The sequence below is a fragment of the Leptonotus elevatus genome, chromosome 1, assembly GCF_054856555.1.
Source record: "Leptonotus elevatus isolate MCC_2025b chromosome 1, RoL_Lele_1.0, whole genome shotgun sequence".
Classification (NCBI taxonomy): Eukaryota; Metazoa; Chordata; class Actinopteri; order Syngnathiformes; family Syngnathidae; genus Leptonotus; species Leptonotus elevatus.
In genome coordinates this window covers 35,294,304-35,310,030 of record NC_141239.1, presented here as the reverse complement: position 1 = coordinate 35,310,030, position 15,727 = coordinate 35,294,304, and the positions used below count along the sequence as shown (strand labels likewise).

The window sequence follows — 15,727 nt, the reverse complement described above, 5'->3', positions numbered from 1 at the left end:
TCGGCGGGATCCCAAGGCCAGCTGGGAGACAGTCTCTCCAGCGTATCCTGGGTCATCCCCAGGGCCTCCCGTTGGTGGGACATGCCCGGAACACCTCTCTATGGAGGCGTCCAGGAGGCATCCGAACCAGATGACCGAGCCACCTCAACTGGTTTCTCTCAACGCGGAGGAGCAGCGGACCTTCTCTCTACTTCTCTATCAAGATCCTCAAAGCAAATACTGCATCTGTGGTACTCTTTTTTTGGGGGGGTACATGAAACCATACTGAAATGTCATATTATTCTGCAATAATGGGAATATTTTCAGAATGTATGTGTAATTATTTTGACCACCAAAAAAACAACAAAATGGAAGTATTTTGACCTGTCATAATTTACATCTTAAGGCCACGGATATTGTTGGTCCAGCACATTTGAAATTTGGAAGTGGCCTTGAGTTTGACATCACTGAGCAGCTAAGCTAGGTACATACTTCTCACACGTTTTCTCAAATTACCTTGAATTATAATAATGGTACTTTTTTTTTTTTAACCGTTTACCAATATACAACACTTATTTCTATTAATCTTAAAAGTGTTTATATTTTCACTGATGTTTAATTTATTATTATAATTTTTTATAACGGGGGGCGACCTGATTATCTCTGTAGTCTCCTGTTGCCTGTTCCACAAACTGAAAATGTTTTCATTATAACAGGATGAATTCAGCGTCAACGTGGTTCCGTGGTGTAATGGTTAGCACTCTGGACTCTGAATCCAGCGATCCGAGTTCAAATCTCGGTGGAACCTTGGTTTTGAAAACGATTGTGTACGACTCAATAATTCAGGAAAGGGAGTTTTCCTACCTTCCACATTTGTCCAAAACCGTGTAAAATCAACCGATATTTATCCCATCAAACAATTATTAAGACTAAAGTTTAAAAGTGAAAGTTTAAATTTCAAACAACTGTCACTTATCACGGTGGAGGCATTTTTTTTTTAAATTTAGTTCCTGGTGAATATAAGAATTGAAACTTTGTTATCGTGTTGTCGTTGTGCTTTATTCGCAAATGTACAGTAGATTTTTCAAGCCAAACCGTTCTGCTCCAGTCCAACAAGCGGCAGTATCTCATTTATCCGTCGATTGATACAAACAAGGTCAACCGGAAGTGCAAATAGCTGCCTTATACGGAAACATAAAGTACTTATCGATAAACTACCTATCGAGTTACTTTTTGAACAAAAGCTGGCATTTTGAACGACTACTTTCTACTACTACAATTCAGTTAACAAGATGTTCAACAGACAAACGAGTCTCTGGATGGGTGATGTATGCTTGAAGTCCTTTCACTTTATAGCGTTAGCCTAGTTATATTTTAGCTAGTTTCGAACGTAACACGAGCGAATGTGTTCCTTTTACTTTACCTTTTACACTACACAATCGTGTTAAATGTAATTGTAATGTAATTTTTAAAAACCGCTTTGAATGATACGTTTTCATATTCTGTATATGGCTGTTAGGTGTACCGTGGGGTGAAGGCGATAGATAAAAACGCAGTGGTTATTTTGCGGTAACACCGGTCATGGCAAAATAACTACTGCCTTCTAGCAAACGACGTTAGTATCTTTACTTGATCTATCAAATTTCTGAAGTTTACTATGCATTGTAATGTCAACTAAAATAGTTTTTTGCATGACATCACGATTTATTTGTTTAAATAATGGCTAAATTGTACCTCCTCCCCTCACCCCTTCCAATTTGTTTGTTTAGTTGGACCCATACATGGATGAGAACTTCGTCAAACAGGCCTTTAGTGCTATGGGAGAATCGCCGCTTGGAGTCAAAATAATCACCCACAGGATTACAGGGTAGGCTACTGTGTTTCTTCCCTATTTTTTTTGTCTTTTGTACCCAAACCCTGTCGTCATACCATGAGTACCTGCTCACTCATACGGCTTGATGATGACCTCTAAAAGTAGGTGATTACATGAAAATTATTTAGATTTGTCTCCTTAATTCTAACATTTAATACTCAGACATTGTCTTCTCAAATTAAACTAAAATAAATGTGATCTTCAAAATAAATAAATACATTTAAAAAATTAAGAAATAAAATTGTACCTGGTGTAATGATTAAAAACAAATAGATCATAATGCACAAGTATTGAATGTAAAAGTTATTAAACTGGTTTTAGGCGCCAGTGATTCTTTTTACATCTCATGAGAGGGAGCCTTGGCGCACTTACAGTACAGACCACACTGGCCTATTGTATTGCATATTTGTCCCTGTTGAAGTCTAGATGTGCACCAACCACCTCCGCAATATTAATTATAAATGTATTTAATTTGCCCAAACAGATGGCATTTTCCTTCCACCTTTCCCTAACATTTTTGTTCTGTTGTGCAGCGGTTCTGCAGGATACTGCTTTGTGGAGTTGGCAGATGAAGCAAGCGTCGATCGTTGTGTTCAACGGCTCAATGGAAAACTGGTTCCTGGCTCAAACCCGGTATGGCCGAATTGCTAGTTGCTTAGTTTTGACTCTTTAATATATGCTGAATATCATAATTTCTCCATTGTATATGTGAATACTACTGACCTTCCTTTTTTCTGCAGTGGTAGACTGTATGTTTTTAGCATTACTCCATCGTCATAGTGAGTGGATCATGGAGCACATTTAGTAAATGCCCTCCCTTTGTTAAAGTACAAGTAGAAACAGAATACTTGCTGATAAATTCATGTATTGTGGTTTTGCTTTGTAAAAACACTTTAAATCAGTTAGGACCCTGTGGTACAGTGTTAAGTAGGGATGGACGATTATTTTGATTGAGATTGAAATCACGATTAATCAAACTATTATTCATTGATTTTAAAACTTAATAATTTTTTCAACCACTCAAAACTATGATCATTGCCTAATGTCCATTCATCCCTTCCCGTTGAAGTATAACATAACCTTGCATTTTCATTCTTCATTTTCAAACTTAAACATTACATTACCCACTTTATCATATTTATTTGATCTTATGTCATTTTCACACGTCTGGGGACCTCAGGGATTGTATTTCTTACTATGTCATGAGGAAATGTGTGTTGGTATGGCCCCCAAAAAAGTCCTTGGATATATTTGTATCCTTGAATTTTGCCGAAACCCCAAAAAGTTAAAATTAAAATACTGTATACTGAAACGGTAATTGCGAAACAAATGTGTTCCTGCGGGTTTTGGCCTCTAAGGGGCAGTGTGGTGCAGTGCATCCATGTACACGTTTACAATGAGAACAGAAGAAAGTTGCGACTGAATTCTATTAAAATAACTCGTTTTTCACAAATTGGGAATCATTTGCGCCTTTGAATAGTATTATCTTACCCTTGGGTATTTGTTTCCACAGCATTTGTGTGTGAATATTTGCATTTGAATGAGATCCTCTATTCACTTGCATCAACATTAGCGCTAGGCTCGGGAAGTGTTAAAAACGAAGCACGTTTTGTATTTAAATACACACTGTATATAATTCTCCTTATCGTGTGTTTAGTTTTACACTAAACTCCAACTAGAGTGGCATTAAACAGCTTAAAGGACACTTAGGGACGACAGAATCACACTGATTTTCTCCGGGCTAGCTACATGGCGCATTCGGGGTCCTTTCAACGTAGAGAACTTGCAGCGTTCTGCATATTAATCGTTTTTGTTCAATCGTCACATTTTAATGATTGAGAGAAGCCAAACTCGAAACCACGATAAAAGTTCAGTTAACCGTCCAGCCCTAGTGGTGTGTTATTTCCTTTTCGCAGGCAAATATAACACTTTTTGTAGCATGTATGCATTTAGATGTCTGACATATGTTCACCGCCACTGTAGTGAGTACAAATGATTAAGTGGTGTATGAGAAAAGTTGGTGTCTAGTGGTGCATGAAATGACTGCTGCCAAATAACTTGGCCCTGTGAGCTGGCCAAGATACTGGGCTCCACTGTCCACGGGCCTGTACCTGCTGCTCACAGGCTGCTAGTACATGAATGAACTTTGTTTGAAGCTGGTGAATAGAGTCCTTGGTAGCAACTAACTGAGGAATGGGCTAAAGGATGGTCTAGGTGGAGGAGGTATGTAAACACAAATAACCATAATAATCTCTTTCTTTATTCCCAGCAATATCAGTGCTATACTACAGGACTTTGAAGAGATTGTGGTTGGCTTAGTGTGTGTTCTCTCTTCCCATTTGCAGCCTCGGAAGTTTAAGCTAAACTTTGCCACCTATGGGAAACGACAGGAGGCAGGGTAAGTTTGAGGACGCGGACCGCTTGTGTCCTTCTTTTCTATCCTGATTTATTTTCTGTTAGAATTCCTACTCAGAATAGATAGATAAGAGTTCAGATGTGCTGACAAAATTTCCAATCTATCACGGTAGCGTGAGAGTTGTAAGTAAAAAAACGAAAACCTGTAGTTCATTGAATGCATTAATAGTTTTTAAAGGCAAACATGATACCACAATGATCTCAAATCACTCTAATGCCTTTCAAATGTCCACAAATATTTTACACCATTAAAAAAAAAAAAACACGGCTCACATACAATACAGAATAAGTTCATGCCAGCAATACTCTCAACTTTATGTTGCTGCAATTTTATAACAATAATAATATTTCTATAATAATAATAATAATGTTGCCACTCTACAATGACGGTTATAGCTTAAGCTCAACTAATCCACACTCTCGTCTTTTAGACACGAACCCCTTGCTGAAATCAACAGATGGTGGGCTGATATCAAACTTGTAGCGGGGCTTCAAGCCAGCGTGTATTATTTAACAGCGGTATTCTGATTAATATTGCGTTAGTGGAATATAAGTAAAGCAGTAAAATGCAGCAGTTATTATCAATATCAGAAGGCGGATCTTTTTACTACTTGCTGTCAAGGGAAAATGACATCACAGTTGCTCAGGTCTCAGGTAACAACCAATCACAACACACCTTCAGAAAACGCGTGAGCTGTGATTAGTCATTGCCTGAGCCCTGAGCAACTGTGATGTCATCTTCAGTCCACAGCAAGTGGCAAAATGGCCGCCCCCCTGGGCTAGATTCTGCTGCATAACTCATAACCTTCCCAACGCATTCAAGAGTTTTGATCGTCCCTTTAGGAACGTTACGGAGGCTTACATTGCTTTCTGTATTCGCGTTTCACATTGCTTGGCAGAGAGCCAGCTGCCATTTTATATCACTACGTACTGAATGCGTTGCGTAATAATAATGGCGCGTACGTCCAAATAAAGTTTCTACAAAATGTATTAAACTGGAAATGATTTTTGAAAAATGTATCTCTTAGTTATGGTAGTAACAACCAAATAAATAATATAGAGCAAACTTGTAATAAAAAAAAAAAAATGCATTGGCATTTTCGTCACTAAAAGTGTACTGTATGTGTTAATACATAACAAATCAGAATACTTGATTCTCTCTTTTTCTTCTTGTACTAGGCCAGAGTTCTCAGTGTTTGTTGGTGACTTGGCCTCAGAGGTGAATGACGAACAGCTCCAGCAAGTCTTTAAGAGCTTTCCCTCCTGCAAGGGAGCCAAAGTAGTCACCGACCAATATGGCTACTCAAGGTACATCAGCTCACAGCAGGACCCAATAGAAACTCTATTTGGATGCAATTTGTATTTGGATATGGTATATACCAGTGCTTCTCATACGTTTTACACCAAGTACCACCCCAAGAACAATTTAGCAGTCCAAGTACCAACATGATGACCAATATCAAAATGCAGTAGTTTAGTAGGCCGAGGTGTTCATTAAAAAAAAAAAAAAAGCATATGTTTCATTCCTTACAAAACTACATTTAATGTTGTAAAGAAAGACATGTCATCATTTGGGGGACTCAGAAAACCAGTCAGTACAACAGACCCAGACTCTGAAACTGAACCTTTCAGAGTGGCCTTTTATTGTGAGCAGTCTAAGGCACACCTGTGCACCAATCATGGTGTCTAATCAACGTCTTGATATGGCACACCTGTGAGGTGAGATGGATTATCTCGGCAAAGGAGAAGTGCTCACTATCACAGATTTAGACTGGTTTGTGAACAATATTTGAGCGAAAAGGTGATATTGTGTGTGCGTGTGGAAGAAGTTTTAAATCTTTGAGTTCATCTCATAAAAAATGAGAGCAAAAATTCATTTGATTGGCTCCCCCTACCAGTCATAAATCACACTCAGTTGGACAGGGCCGTTGCGTGTACCACACTGTGAGAATCACTGGTATACGTTTTTAATGTAATCGACCAGTATTATAAGCAAAGTGTACACAGTAATTTACAAATGTATGTTTGTTCCTGTTGTCTAGTAGCTTCTGGATAACAACACAAGGGACCTTGATCACTTGCTACATCCATTTTCGCTAGAAGCCTGAAGAAAATGTTTTCTTGTCGTCTTATGCTAAAACTATTGTTTTCCCCATATAGGCTAAGCAAGAGCAACAAACAATTGAAGTGATGCTACTTCATGTTAAAAGTAAAACCACAAGTTTCAGTTCTACCACAATTTTACCCATCTATATACTTTTCTCAATATATGTTGCTTTTCAATAAAAAGTTTGAAATATAGCAAGCCACAGAGACGAGTTCTGACTGTTGTTTGCTTGCAGAGGTTACGGCTTTGTCAAGTTTGGCGATGAGAATGAGCAGAAGAAGGCAATCGAGGAATGCCAGGGCATTGTGCTCGGGGCAAAGGCACTCCGACTCAGTCTGGCTGTGGCAAAGACGTAAGATACCTATATCATCATCATCATCATATGACATCTAAAGAGCTAAAGCTGGGAGTATTTTTGCTTTTTGGAATGACATTATTTGACACTCTAAATTGTCCCTGGGTGTGATTGTGAGTGTGGATGGTTGTTCGTCTCTGTGTGCCCTGCGATTGGCCGGCAACCAGTTCAGGGTGTACCCGCCTACTGCCAAGAGCCAAGATTCTAACCCTACAGAACTGCGAGGCAGACATGCTAACCTCTAGGCTCAGCATGTGACCCTCATTCACATTAGATCAACATGATGGACCAAAAAGTCAAGAAACTATCAAGGCATATGGCAAAATGTCAAAACTTTAAAATAATACACCTTGAAACATTTTTACTTGTCTCCTTATAATTAACATTCCTTTAATTTGTCTTCATTTGATCTGTAGCCAGAAGACAAGCACCTGGCTGGCCCCAAATCAGAATTACCCGGCTAACTACAGCCAACCACCATCTAGTTATTTTGGCAACCCCAATGGTGGGGGTCAAGGTTACTACTCTCAATGGGGTAGCTACGATCAATACAGCAACTACAACAATGGCGGCTATAACGGCGGCTATAATAGTGGCTACAACTACAACTATGGCCCCTATGGATACCCGCCACCCAGCCATATGATGCCACCACCTCCCGCTGGGTTTCCGCCCCCGTTTTCTGATGTGACAGGGGATGTACAGGTATGTGAGATTCACTGACGCTGCTGCTGAAATGAAAAGTCATCAATGGATTTGTATAGTGTTGGTTTACATTAAGGTCCAAACTTAAGAACAAAATTTTTTTTAAGGCTGTGTTTACTTGAGGATCTTAAATATTGTTTGAGGTGGTAGTGGTACTGATGTTAAAAGTTGGGGAAACACTGGCTCAGACCATATTTGTATAAACTATGAGTGTTCAAACTATGGCCCAGGGGCAATTTGCAGCCCGCCATTCATTTTCGAGTGGCCCTCATCATATATTATAAAATAATAATATAACATATAACACAGCCTGCAACCCTATAAGCGAAGTGCACATCTCGGACCGCGCTGTGCATTGTGGGTAGGGGGGCGTTACCCGGCTACCAAACAGTAGTCAAGAGTAATGGAAAGCAATGGAGACTTAAACGATTTCAACCGAATGAAAGTTGTTGATTTAATTAAGCGTTTTTGTAGTCGCCGTGGATTGGCTGTTACGAGGACTGCGTTCGGCAGCAGACAGAAACGGAAAGACAAACTGGCTGCCCTCGCATATGTTGCATCGATCCAAAAACGATTCTATGTCTTATTGACAAAAGAGGAAGAGAGAGACGCTGTGAAAAATGACTAGGTCACTTTTAATCGTTGGAGGAGTGAACGGAGGTTTACAAGCATACATTTCCGTCTTCTTGAGCTTTGCAATGTTTTTTTTTTTTTGTGTGCCAATAAACTCCATTAGGACAGCTAAAAATAGCACCAAGTGCACCTGTTGTTTTGTCACTTAAGGCTGAAAGCCGTTTAAACAATGCCTGCAAGCTTTAAGGTACGCAAACACTTTCAGCACTCTATTCGCCGCCATTCAAATAACGGCTTTGGTAGCAAGCTTAAAACCCCCCAAAAAAAAAACGTTTTTAAAATATATTTTCACACATGCGCAAACGTTATGCGCACTTCGCTTATTGGCAGCAGGACGTCCCCCATGGGTGGGACACACCTGACAACGACTACCACTAACATGACTACTGTATTTGAGTTTCGAGCTATGAAAAGAAAACTACAGCATTCAGTAGCATTTGTCTTTATAATGCTTTATGAGTTAAGATATTTCTGTTTCCGAAACAAGAAGTTATCCTCCACTTTCTGCTCTCTGTGTCAAGATCTGATTTGTGAACATATGTCGCATGAATAATATGACTCTCCAATTACCATCATTATGACCAACATTAAAATACAGTAACATGGTCAGCCCCAGTATTCATCAAAAGTAGAATTTTATAGGGAAATAAATGTGCTTATGATTCAAATTGAACATGTTGTACATAAGTTAGTTAAGTGTACATAAAGAAATGTTATGAAAATGAATTGTCCCTAAAAGTTCAATACAACTCAGCTGTATGTATCAGTTAGGGCCAGACTGATATGGATTTTTTTTTTAGGCCGATAACTATTCTGGTATTTGGGTAGAGTAAAATTCCAATAACTGATTATTCAGTCAATTAAAAAAAAATAATAATTAAACACGATTAATTCAGTTTCTTCTTTCATTTCCCAGCAGCACAAAAGATCAAATTGTTTTATAAACTGTTAAATGAATGTCCTAACTATCGCATGTTTTTAGCCAGTTGGTCAAATTGGGTGGAAGCTACTTTACAAGTAACGTCATTGCTCTTTGACTTTTGTATCATTTATGATGTTCATAACTTAACATCGTCATATTCTGAATGTTCATTGGTCCTCGGCAGAGTCAAGAAGAAACTGGAGACGGTGAGGATAACGCAGAAGGTAACAAACGTTCGTTTCTCACTTTTACTGTGCGACGTAATAGTTGCCTCTTGCAGGTGAACCGCGAAACATTGCTGTTGTCCTTTTACATGTTACACATTTACACGCGTGTCCTGATTTGTATTATTGTCCCACATTTAATGTCGTTGTATTCCAGTTTGGGTGATTGGTTGTCATTTTTTTGCATATTTGTCGTTGAAATGCTATCCAAAGTCATTTTGGTACGGTAGATGTGCAATCAAAAACGGAATGCTCTAAGGTTTTTGTTTTAAAATGTCACAAAACATTAAAAGTCATTAGTCATAGAAAGAAATGTATTTCTTTAGCTTTTGGTGATATGGATTGAGTAAGTTACTTCATTGTAGTTCCAATTCTAATTTCTTTAGGGAACCCTTTTAATACATTTTTGCTTTTGGAAAATGAAAGAAAACATTAGACATGAGGGGACCTCATATGAATCTGTTGGTACATTACTCATCTATAGAATTAACATCAGTAGAGTGACAGAATCATGGGTATTGATTTGTCGTAAAGCCTTTCACTGAAATTACTTGGATTACCACCAAATATCATGTGGTACGTTAACATTTTATATTACATTTATTAACAACATCTTCAAAGCTAAGGAATTTCCATTAGGTTCAGAATCAACCGAATACACACACAGACACAATTGTTGGTACCTTTCTGTTAATGAAAGAAAATCCAACAGTGGTCATGGAAATAACTTGAATCTGACAAAAGTAAAAAATTAATAAGCTTTTAATGAAAATCAGACGTTTTTAAATTGCGAAGAATCATTTAAGAACAATTCTCTGCATTTCCCAAAGATGCATATGTGAAGCCAACAATCTGGATTTTGAGCTGTACTCCCTTTTATGTATTACTGTTTTTATGAATACAATTGTGCATGTGTTTTGTATTTTTACTGTGCTGCTTCACAAGAAATGCTAACATGAGATAAGTGGTTGTTATTAGATATTGTCAATCGTGTGACTTGTTAGGGTAACGTTTCGTATTCGGTCCTTAACGCTCTGCTACGGTGCTTCTTGTTTTCCAGTGCCATTCCAAGAATGTGATGTGGACCAGTGGAATACAGATTTTATGCAGCGCAGCGAGGAGGTCTTTAATGCCTTGATGGACTGTCACTGGGAACCACTGGACTCCTTTGATTCTGATATACCGTTACTCTCTTGATCAATTCAGTCCATCCTCGATCCCCCCTGCAAACCTCACCCGCAATTTCTCCTCATTTGGTGTTCAGGATCTCCGTATTTGTCAAATCCTAACCCTACATACAACTGTACATGTCATCGCCAAGTTGCACAAGTATACTTTGTTTTTATCGTTTACCATGTTGGTAAGATTCACCATAAGGAGTGACATGATCCCTTATGCCACAGTGTGTGTTGGTAGCTTGGGAACCAAGCATTAAGGTCACCTTGTCTGATGTTCGCGTCCATTGTTGCAGTGCACACCTAGCGCCGAAGTACAATTGCAGTTGTATTGAATTCGGGTTAATGGTCACCTCAGAAAATATAAACTGATCCCATTGATCCTTGGATGTTCACTCCAGATCGTACTTTATATTGTTTGTATGTACATTGGATTATTCTTGATTCAGTTTTTGTGTGTGTGAAGGAACTTTGAGGTAACCCTTAACGAGGTAAGGATCAAACTGAGGTGAGGGTCTATGGATGGTGTGATTTTAAAGTAACTAAGTAGGGTTGTTGTGTCAATACAGCAGCATTGGATAAGTATTTTATACGTATTTATCTTTTCTGAAACTATTTGATCAATAAAAACACTTTGAAAGGGTTTCTAGTTCTGGTCATTTAAAATGGAGATCAGTACTAGGGTTGATGTACATTTTACGGCCCAAGTATTATTGCCCTTGTCAAATTAGCACCTTTGTTTGGTGTGTTTTTTTTAGCATGGAACGGACACAAAATTAGATGTGTCAAATGATGCTGATAAATATTAGCTCGAGGTTGTTTTTTTCCCTTCTTCTCATTTCCACGAAAGGTTTCAAAATTCTTGCCTTCTCTCAAGATATACACCAGATGTTTAAAATGTACAGAACATGATAGCAATTATCAGGACCCTTTACAATAGTACAACAGACGCCTGTAACGACCATAATCCAATTTAAATTCCCTTCATAGTGACGAGACCTCAAAGGACGTTTTGCTATATTGTGTAGCGAAACGTCTGTTGATTTGTTATTGATGCCGAACATACATCAATTGTTTTTAGTTGTAGGATCTGAAGCACACACACAAAAAAAAACTTTTTGTTGCAAACCATGTATGGATTTGCAAGGCAAAATGCTGTCGCAGCAAATAAGGTCACATCTACTATTGATGCGAAGTGTACAAATTGTGGTTTATTTCAAACATTTGACATCCAACAACTTTTTTCTCCCTCATAACAAAATAGGCACTTTATTTCTTTCACCTGCACAATATGATATAAAATACTGTACAAGAGATTAAAATCTCTGCCTTTAAATAGATTATTATTACTGGTGCTTCCAAAGTCAATGTCGTTGCAGTACTTCAGTGTCCATAACTAATGAATTTGTTCCAGGTTTACGATTGTCAGATTGCTACTAATTAATTGTATTGCTCACTCATACAATTGAGGGGTGGCATGGTTCAAAACAAAACAAAAACAAAAAAAACATTCACATTTGCAGAGTTCATTATAATTCATGAGTTTATGCATCTCTTGTGACATTGCAGATGATGACGGTCACTACCAAAGTAATTTATTTCTAACTCCCGAATGGTGGACCAGCAGCCTGAAATGTTCATTTTAATACTTAAAGGGGAAGTCAACCTTAAACATTTCTTTGTGTTGTATGTGACCTCACTCGTCTAAACATGACATTCTGATGAATATGACTTTTGTGGCATATGAGTTATGAAGCAAAATGCAGCCATTTTTATCAATCTCGGGGGGGGCGGCCATTTTGCCACTTGTTCTCAACTGAAGATGACATCACAGTTGCACAGGGCTCGGGCGACGACCAATCACAGCTGTTTTCTGAAGCTGAGCTGTGATTGGTTGGTTGGATATTGATAAAAACGGATGAATTTAGCTGCTTAACTCATATTCCACAAACGTAATATTAACCACAAGACCGTATGTAAAACAAGTGGGGCTGCATAGAACAAGAATTTATTTTGGGCGGGGGGGGGTTACTGACTTCCCAATTTAATACATATTTTAGTTGTCGCTAGCTACAGCTGAAAAAGAGTTTTTCAATTACTCTATTATTTATGCATTGTTTCAGTACAAAACTGACAGCAATGCACCAACAATGGCGGCTGTGGCTCAGGGTGTAGAGACGGTTGGTTCAGTAACCAGAAGGTCGGCTGTTCGATCCCTGCATTCCCCGAGTCATGTGTCGTCGTGTCCTTCACACACATTGCCCCCAGTGCTACACGTGGAAGGTGCAAAAGTGTTTGGTGGTGGTCGGAGGGGCCGTAGGCGCACACTGGCAGCCACGCTTTCATCAGCCTGCCCCAGAGCAGCTGTGGCTACTTAAGTAGCTTACCGCCGCCACAGTGTGAATGTGTGAGTGCATGAATAATGTATCCATTCATTTGTAAATCTAATGCATTATTATTATGTTTCTGTAATGCATCTGACTGGCAATAGTGTCAAATTATAAGATCATAAACAACAGAATTGACCTTTCGCAAACCACGCCCCCAAACAGGCACTATGAACTTATTTTGTTTTCATCTTTCTCTTAGCATTTTGTGGTACCTTTGAGTAAATAACAGTTCTGTTACAAAGAAAATACATCTTGAGACCCGTATGCTTTAGCCTTGATAGTTGTGAAGTCCGCTTTTCTGCGTATTTTAATATTGCATATTATAGACCCTTTTGCCTCGATCTGGAAGATATCGCGCTTGTATTGCACCAAAAACACTCACTGACATACTCTGGTATCTTCATTAAATTGTAAGTGCCTAGAAGGATGTCAACTGATGGGGACGGGGCTTTTGCAAAAGGTCAATTGGGCATTAAAGTCTTGATTGGTTTTAACAGTGCGGTAAACAGGCTTTACTAAATTAATTAAACTTCATCCTTTCACGCCCTCTTTCACCCGCAATGGTTCATGGAAGTTTAACGACACAATGATCATTTGTAGAACCAGAAGCGACTTCTTCTATCACCCAAGCGGCCATGTGGAACGTCTCAGATCTCTGCGTTCCACATCAATGTTGGTTTTTGAGCAGTCCAAGTCCAGGTCTTCCAGGGCAGTACCAACGGGGACCCTGACAGTACCACCCTTGATACAAACCCCTCCAACTCAAACAACCAAGAGCCCCTCCTAGCAGCTGAGTGGGGAACTGGGGGAAGTAGGCCAGGAGACAGAGGAGCAGGAAGAGCCAGAGACTGAGCAGGAGAACACAGAACAGGAAGAGGATCCTAAGTGGAGCATCAGAAAATCCACCACGGCTCAGGTAAGGGCCGAACACTGCTGTTTCTTCAGCGAGGAGTAGACAGCAGAGACACAGGAGGAAGACGTCCTCGGAAACCTCGTACCCTCTCCATAGCATCCCAGCTTTGAGGCATTCTGCCTTTCTCTCGCCTTCTCGCAACACCAAGAGCGGCTGACCGTCGCTGGTCTCCGGGCTGCCCGGTAGGGCCCCGTAGCAGTTTCCTGTAGCGTTTTCCAGAATGCCGAGAAGTTTGACGAAGACGAACCACAGCCCACCGGCCAATCCAAGGCGGGAGAGATGACGGAACGACAGTGAGAGTGAACGACGGGCGGAGAAGGACAGAAGGAAAACAAAGGAGCCAACGAAGATGCACGTCCATCCCCAGCCAGATCGCAAAAACATCCTGGAAGAGCAACACAAGGAACCAATCAGTAACCAATATAAACTAGTTTGGACGGCGGACTACTGCTTGGTGTGTCTGCTTCACTGTTCTAAGATTTGGGGTTCAAATCTCTCATGAACTCGGTACATGAAGCTGGTACAAGAATATCTTTGGGTACTCCGGCTCGACATGCTGTTTAGTTGTTGGTGTCAAAACGTGCTGTATAGTCGCAGCATTCATTCTCACATTAAGGCAGACGAGAAGTAGCCCTACCTGTAAAGGAAGTGGCTTCTCTTGGCAAAGACGCTGTGCTGCGAGACCCAAAGACTCAGCACCGGGCCAAACATCACCGTGGCGGACAGCACAAGATGGAAGTGACGACGGAACAAAGTGTTTCCCAGCAGGTGGGCGACCAGGTCCGTGAGGACCACCAGTACCGTGTTGAGGATCATTGCAAGACCGACAGCTAAAACCCTCACTGGGACACAGAAAAGTGCCTGCTGCTGTCCTGGATAAGGTCCTTCACAGTCCTGTTCTGCATGTGCCAAGTCAGGCGAGGTTTGAATCCAGGCTAGAACTCCCTTGATGTAAGACACAAAACATTTACATAGTAAAAAAAATGGTTAGCCTACAATCTGGCGAAGGACTGCGATGCTGCATTGATAGCAAAACAAATCCAGATCCGAAGCTGCCGTCAATCCGTTAGCTGCCTCTGTGCAAGTCGAACCAGCCAACTGGTTTGTGGCATTTCAGGCTCCAAATATGTGCACAGCCGTGAAATTCTTATGTTGCGGAGAGAGGGTCTGACTCACGGCAGGATAGAGTGTCTGTGAGCAGTTTCGACTGCAGGAGAAACATGAGCTGCCGTCCGTCTTCTTTGACTTTGTAACATCAATTTCTCACCGGCCAGTTGCTGCGTAATGGCTGACCCAAATCCCTCTGCAGAGACTGCAGCAAACTGCGACCTGTTGACGGTTCATTGTCCAAGATCCCACAACACATCAATGCTGTATACAATAATGCCCAACAGGATCCGTCATATTGTTTGAAAGTCACAGAAAGGCCGAATGTAACGTGGTTGTGTGTAGGTTTTGATCTCACCTGACCTACAAGCGTGAGAAAAACAGAACATAAGAAGCCGTGAATTAAATGGCATACCAATTATGTATATTCAAATGAAGCGTGTGCACGTGTAATAATAGCACTAACCTTTACACTGAATCCAGGCTAAAGCTCAACAGCTGTGACACTCCATCTGCTTCTCCTTGCGTGTAGATGGGCGGGCAAAATGTGATGGCTATTATAACACAACATAACATTAAGAAACATATTTTTGCTCAACTGTACAAATGATAAATTGACAGGGATCACAGCCAGAACTCAGCATTTACTCATGAAAAGCGTATCAATCTTGAAGTTTCTTGTTGTAGTTGACGTCTCTTTGTAAATGAAGTTGAAGACTATGTGGCAGAAACTTGGACTTCAGCAGGGAGCTTCAATTAAAATTCGCATGTATACATTTGAAAGAAGCAGACAAAACAGGAAATATTTCAAAATCGTTCAATTTTTTGCTGACAAGATTACAGAGATTGTCAAACCTTTTCCATCCTGCGCTTTACGCCTACAGAAAGAAATGGCTGTCGGTTCGTTTTGTGATGTGCATCTTTGGGCA

The 15,727-nt window shown here is 40.1% G+C and overlaps 2 protein-coding genes and 1 non-coding gene across 4 annotated transcripts; 2 read left to right on the top strand and 1 right to left on the bottom strand.

Annotated features, from left to right (window-relative positions):
• Positions 1-715: 715 nt before the first annotated feature.
• Positions 716-787, top strand: trnaq-cug (transfer RNA glutamine (anticodon CUG)). The gene has a single exon. It is a non-coding gene; the product is annotated as a tRNA-Gln (tRNA).
• Positions 788-1,136: 349 nt separating this feature from the next.
• On the top strand, positions 1,137-11,031 carry trnau1apb (tRNA selenocysteine 1 associated protein 1b). The gene is made up of 9 exons (XM_086094881.1): positions 1,137-1,307; positions 1,749-1,846; positions 2,386-2,485; positions 4,198-4,250; positions 5,447-5,575; positions 6,610-6,726; positions 7,146-7,434; positions 9,174-9,213; positions 10,274-11,031. The coding sequence occupies exons 1-9, from the start codon at positions 1,272-1,274 to the stop codon at positions 10,408-10,410; spliced, it is 999 nt and encodes a 332-aa protein (XP_085951007.1). The 5' UTR covers positions 1,137-1,271; the 3' UTR covers positions 10,411-11,031.
• Positions 11,032-11,577: 546 nt separating this feature from the next.
• Positions 11,578-15,335, bottom strand: fitm1l (fat storage inducing transmembrane protein 1, like). 2 transcript variants are annotated; one of them, XM_086081517.1, is made up of 4 exons: positions 15,265-15,335; positions 14,868-15,161; positions 14,329-14,636; positions 11,578-14,076 (listed from the first exon to the last, which is right to left on the bottom strand). In XM_086081517.1, the coding sequence occupies exons 3-4, from the start codon at positions 14,505-14,507 to the stop codon at positions 13,446-13,448; spliced, it is 810 nt and encodes a 269-aa protein (XP_085937643.1). In that variant the 5' UTR covers positions 14,508-14,636; positions 14,868-15,161; positions 15,265-15,335; the 3' UTR covers positions 11,578-13,445. The 2 variants fall into 2 exon arrangements, with proteins under 2 accessions (XP_085937643.1, XP_085937634.1); XM_086081508.1 differs by lacking the exons at positions 14,868-15,161; positions 15,265-15,335 and having other exon boundaries at positions 14,329-14,857.
• Positions 15,336-15,727: the final 392 nt, after the last annotated feature.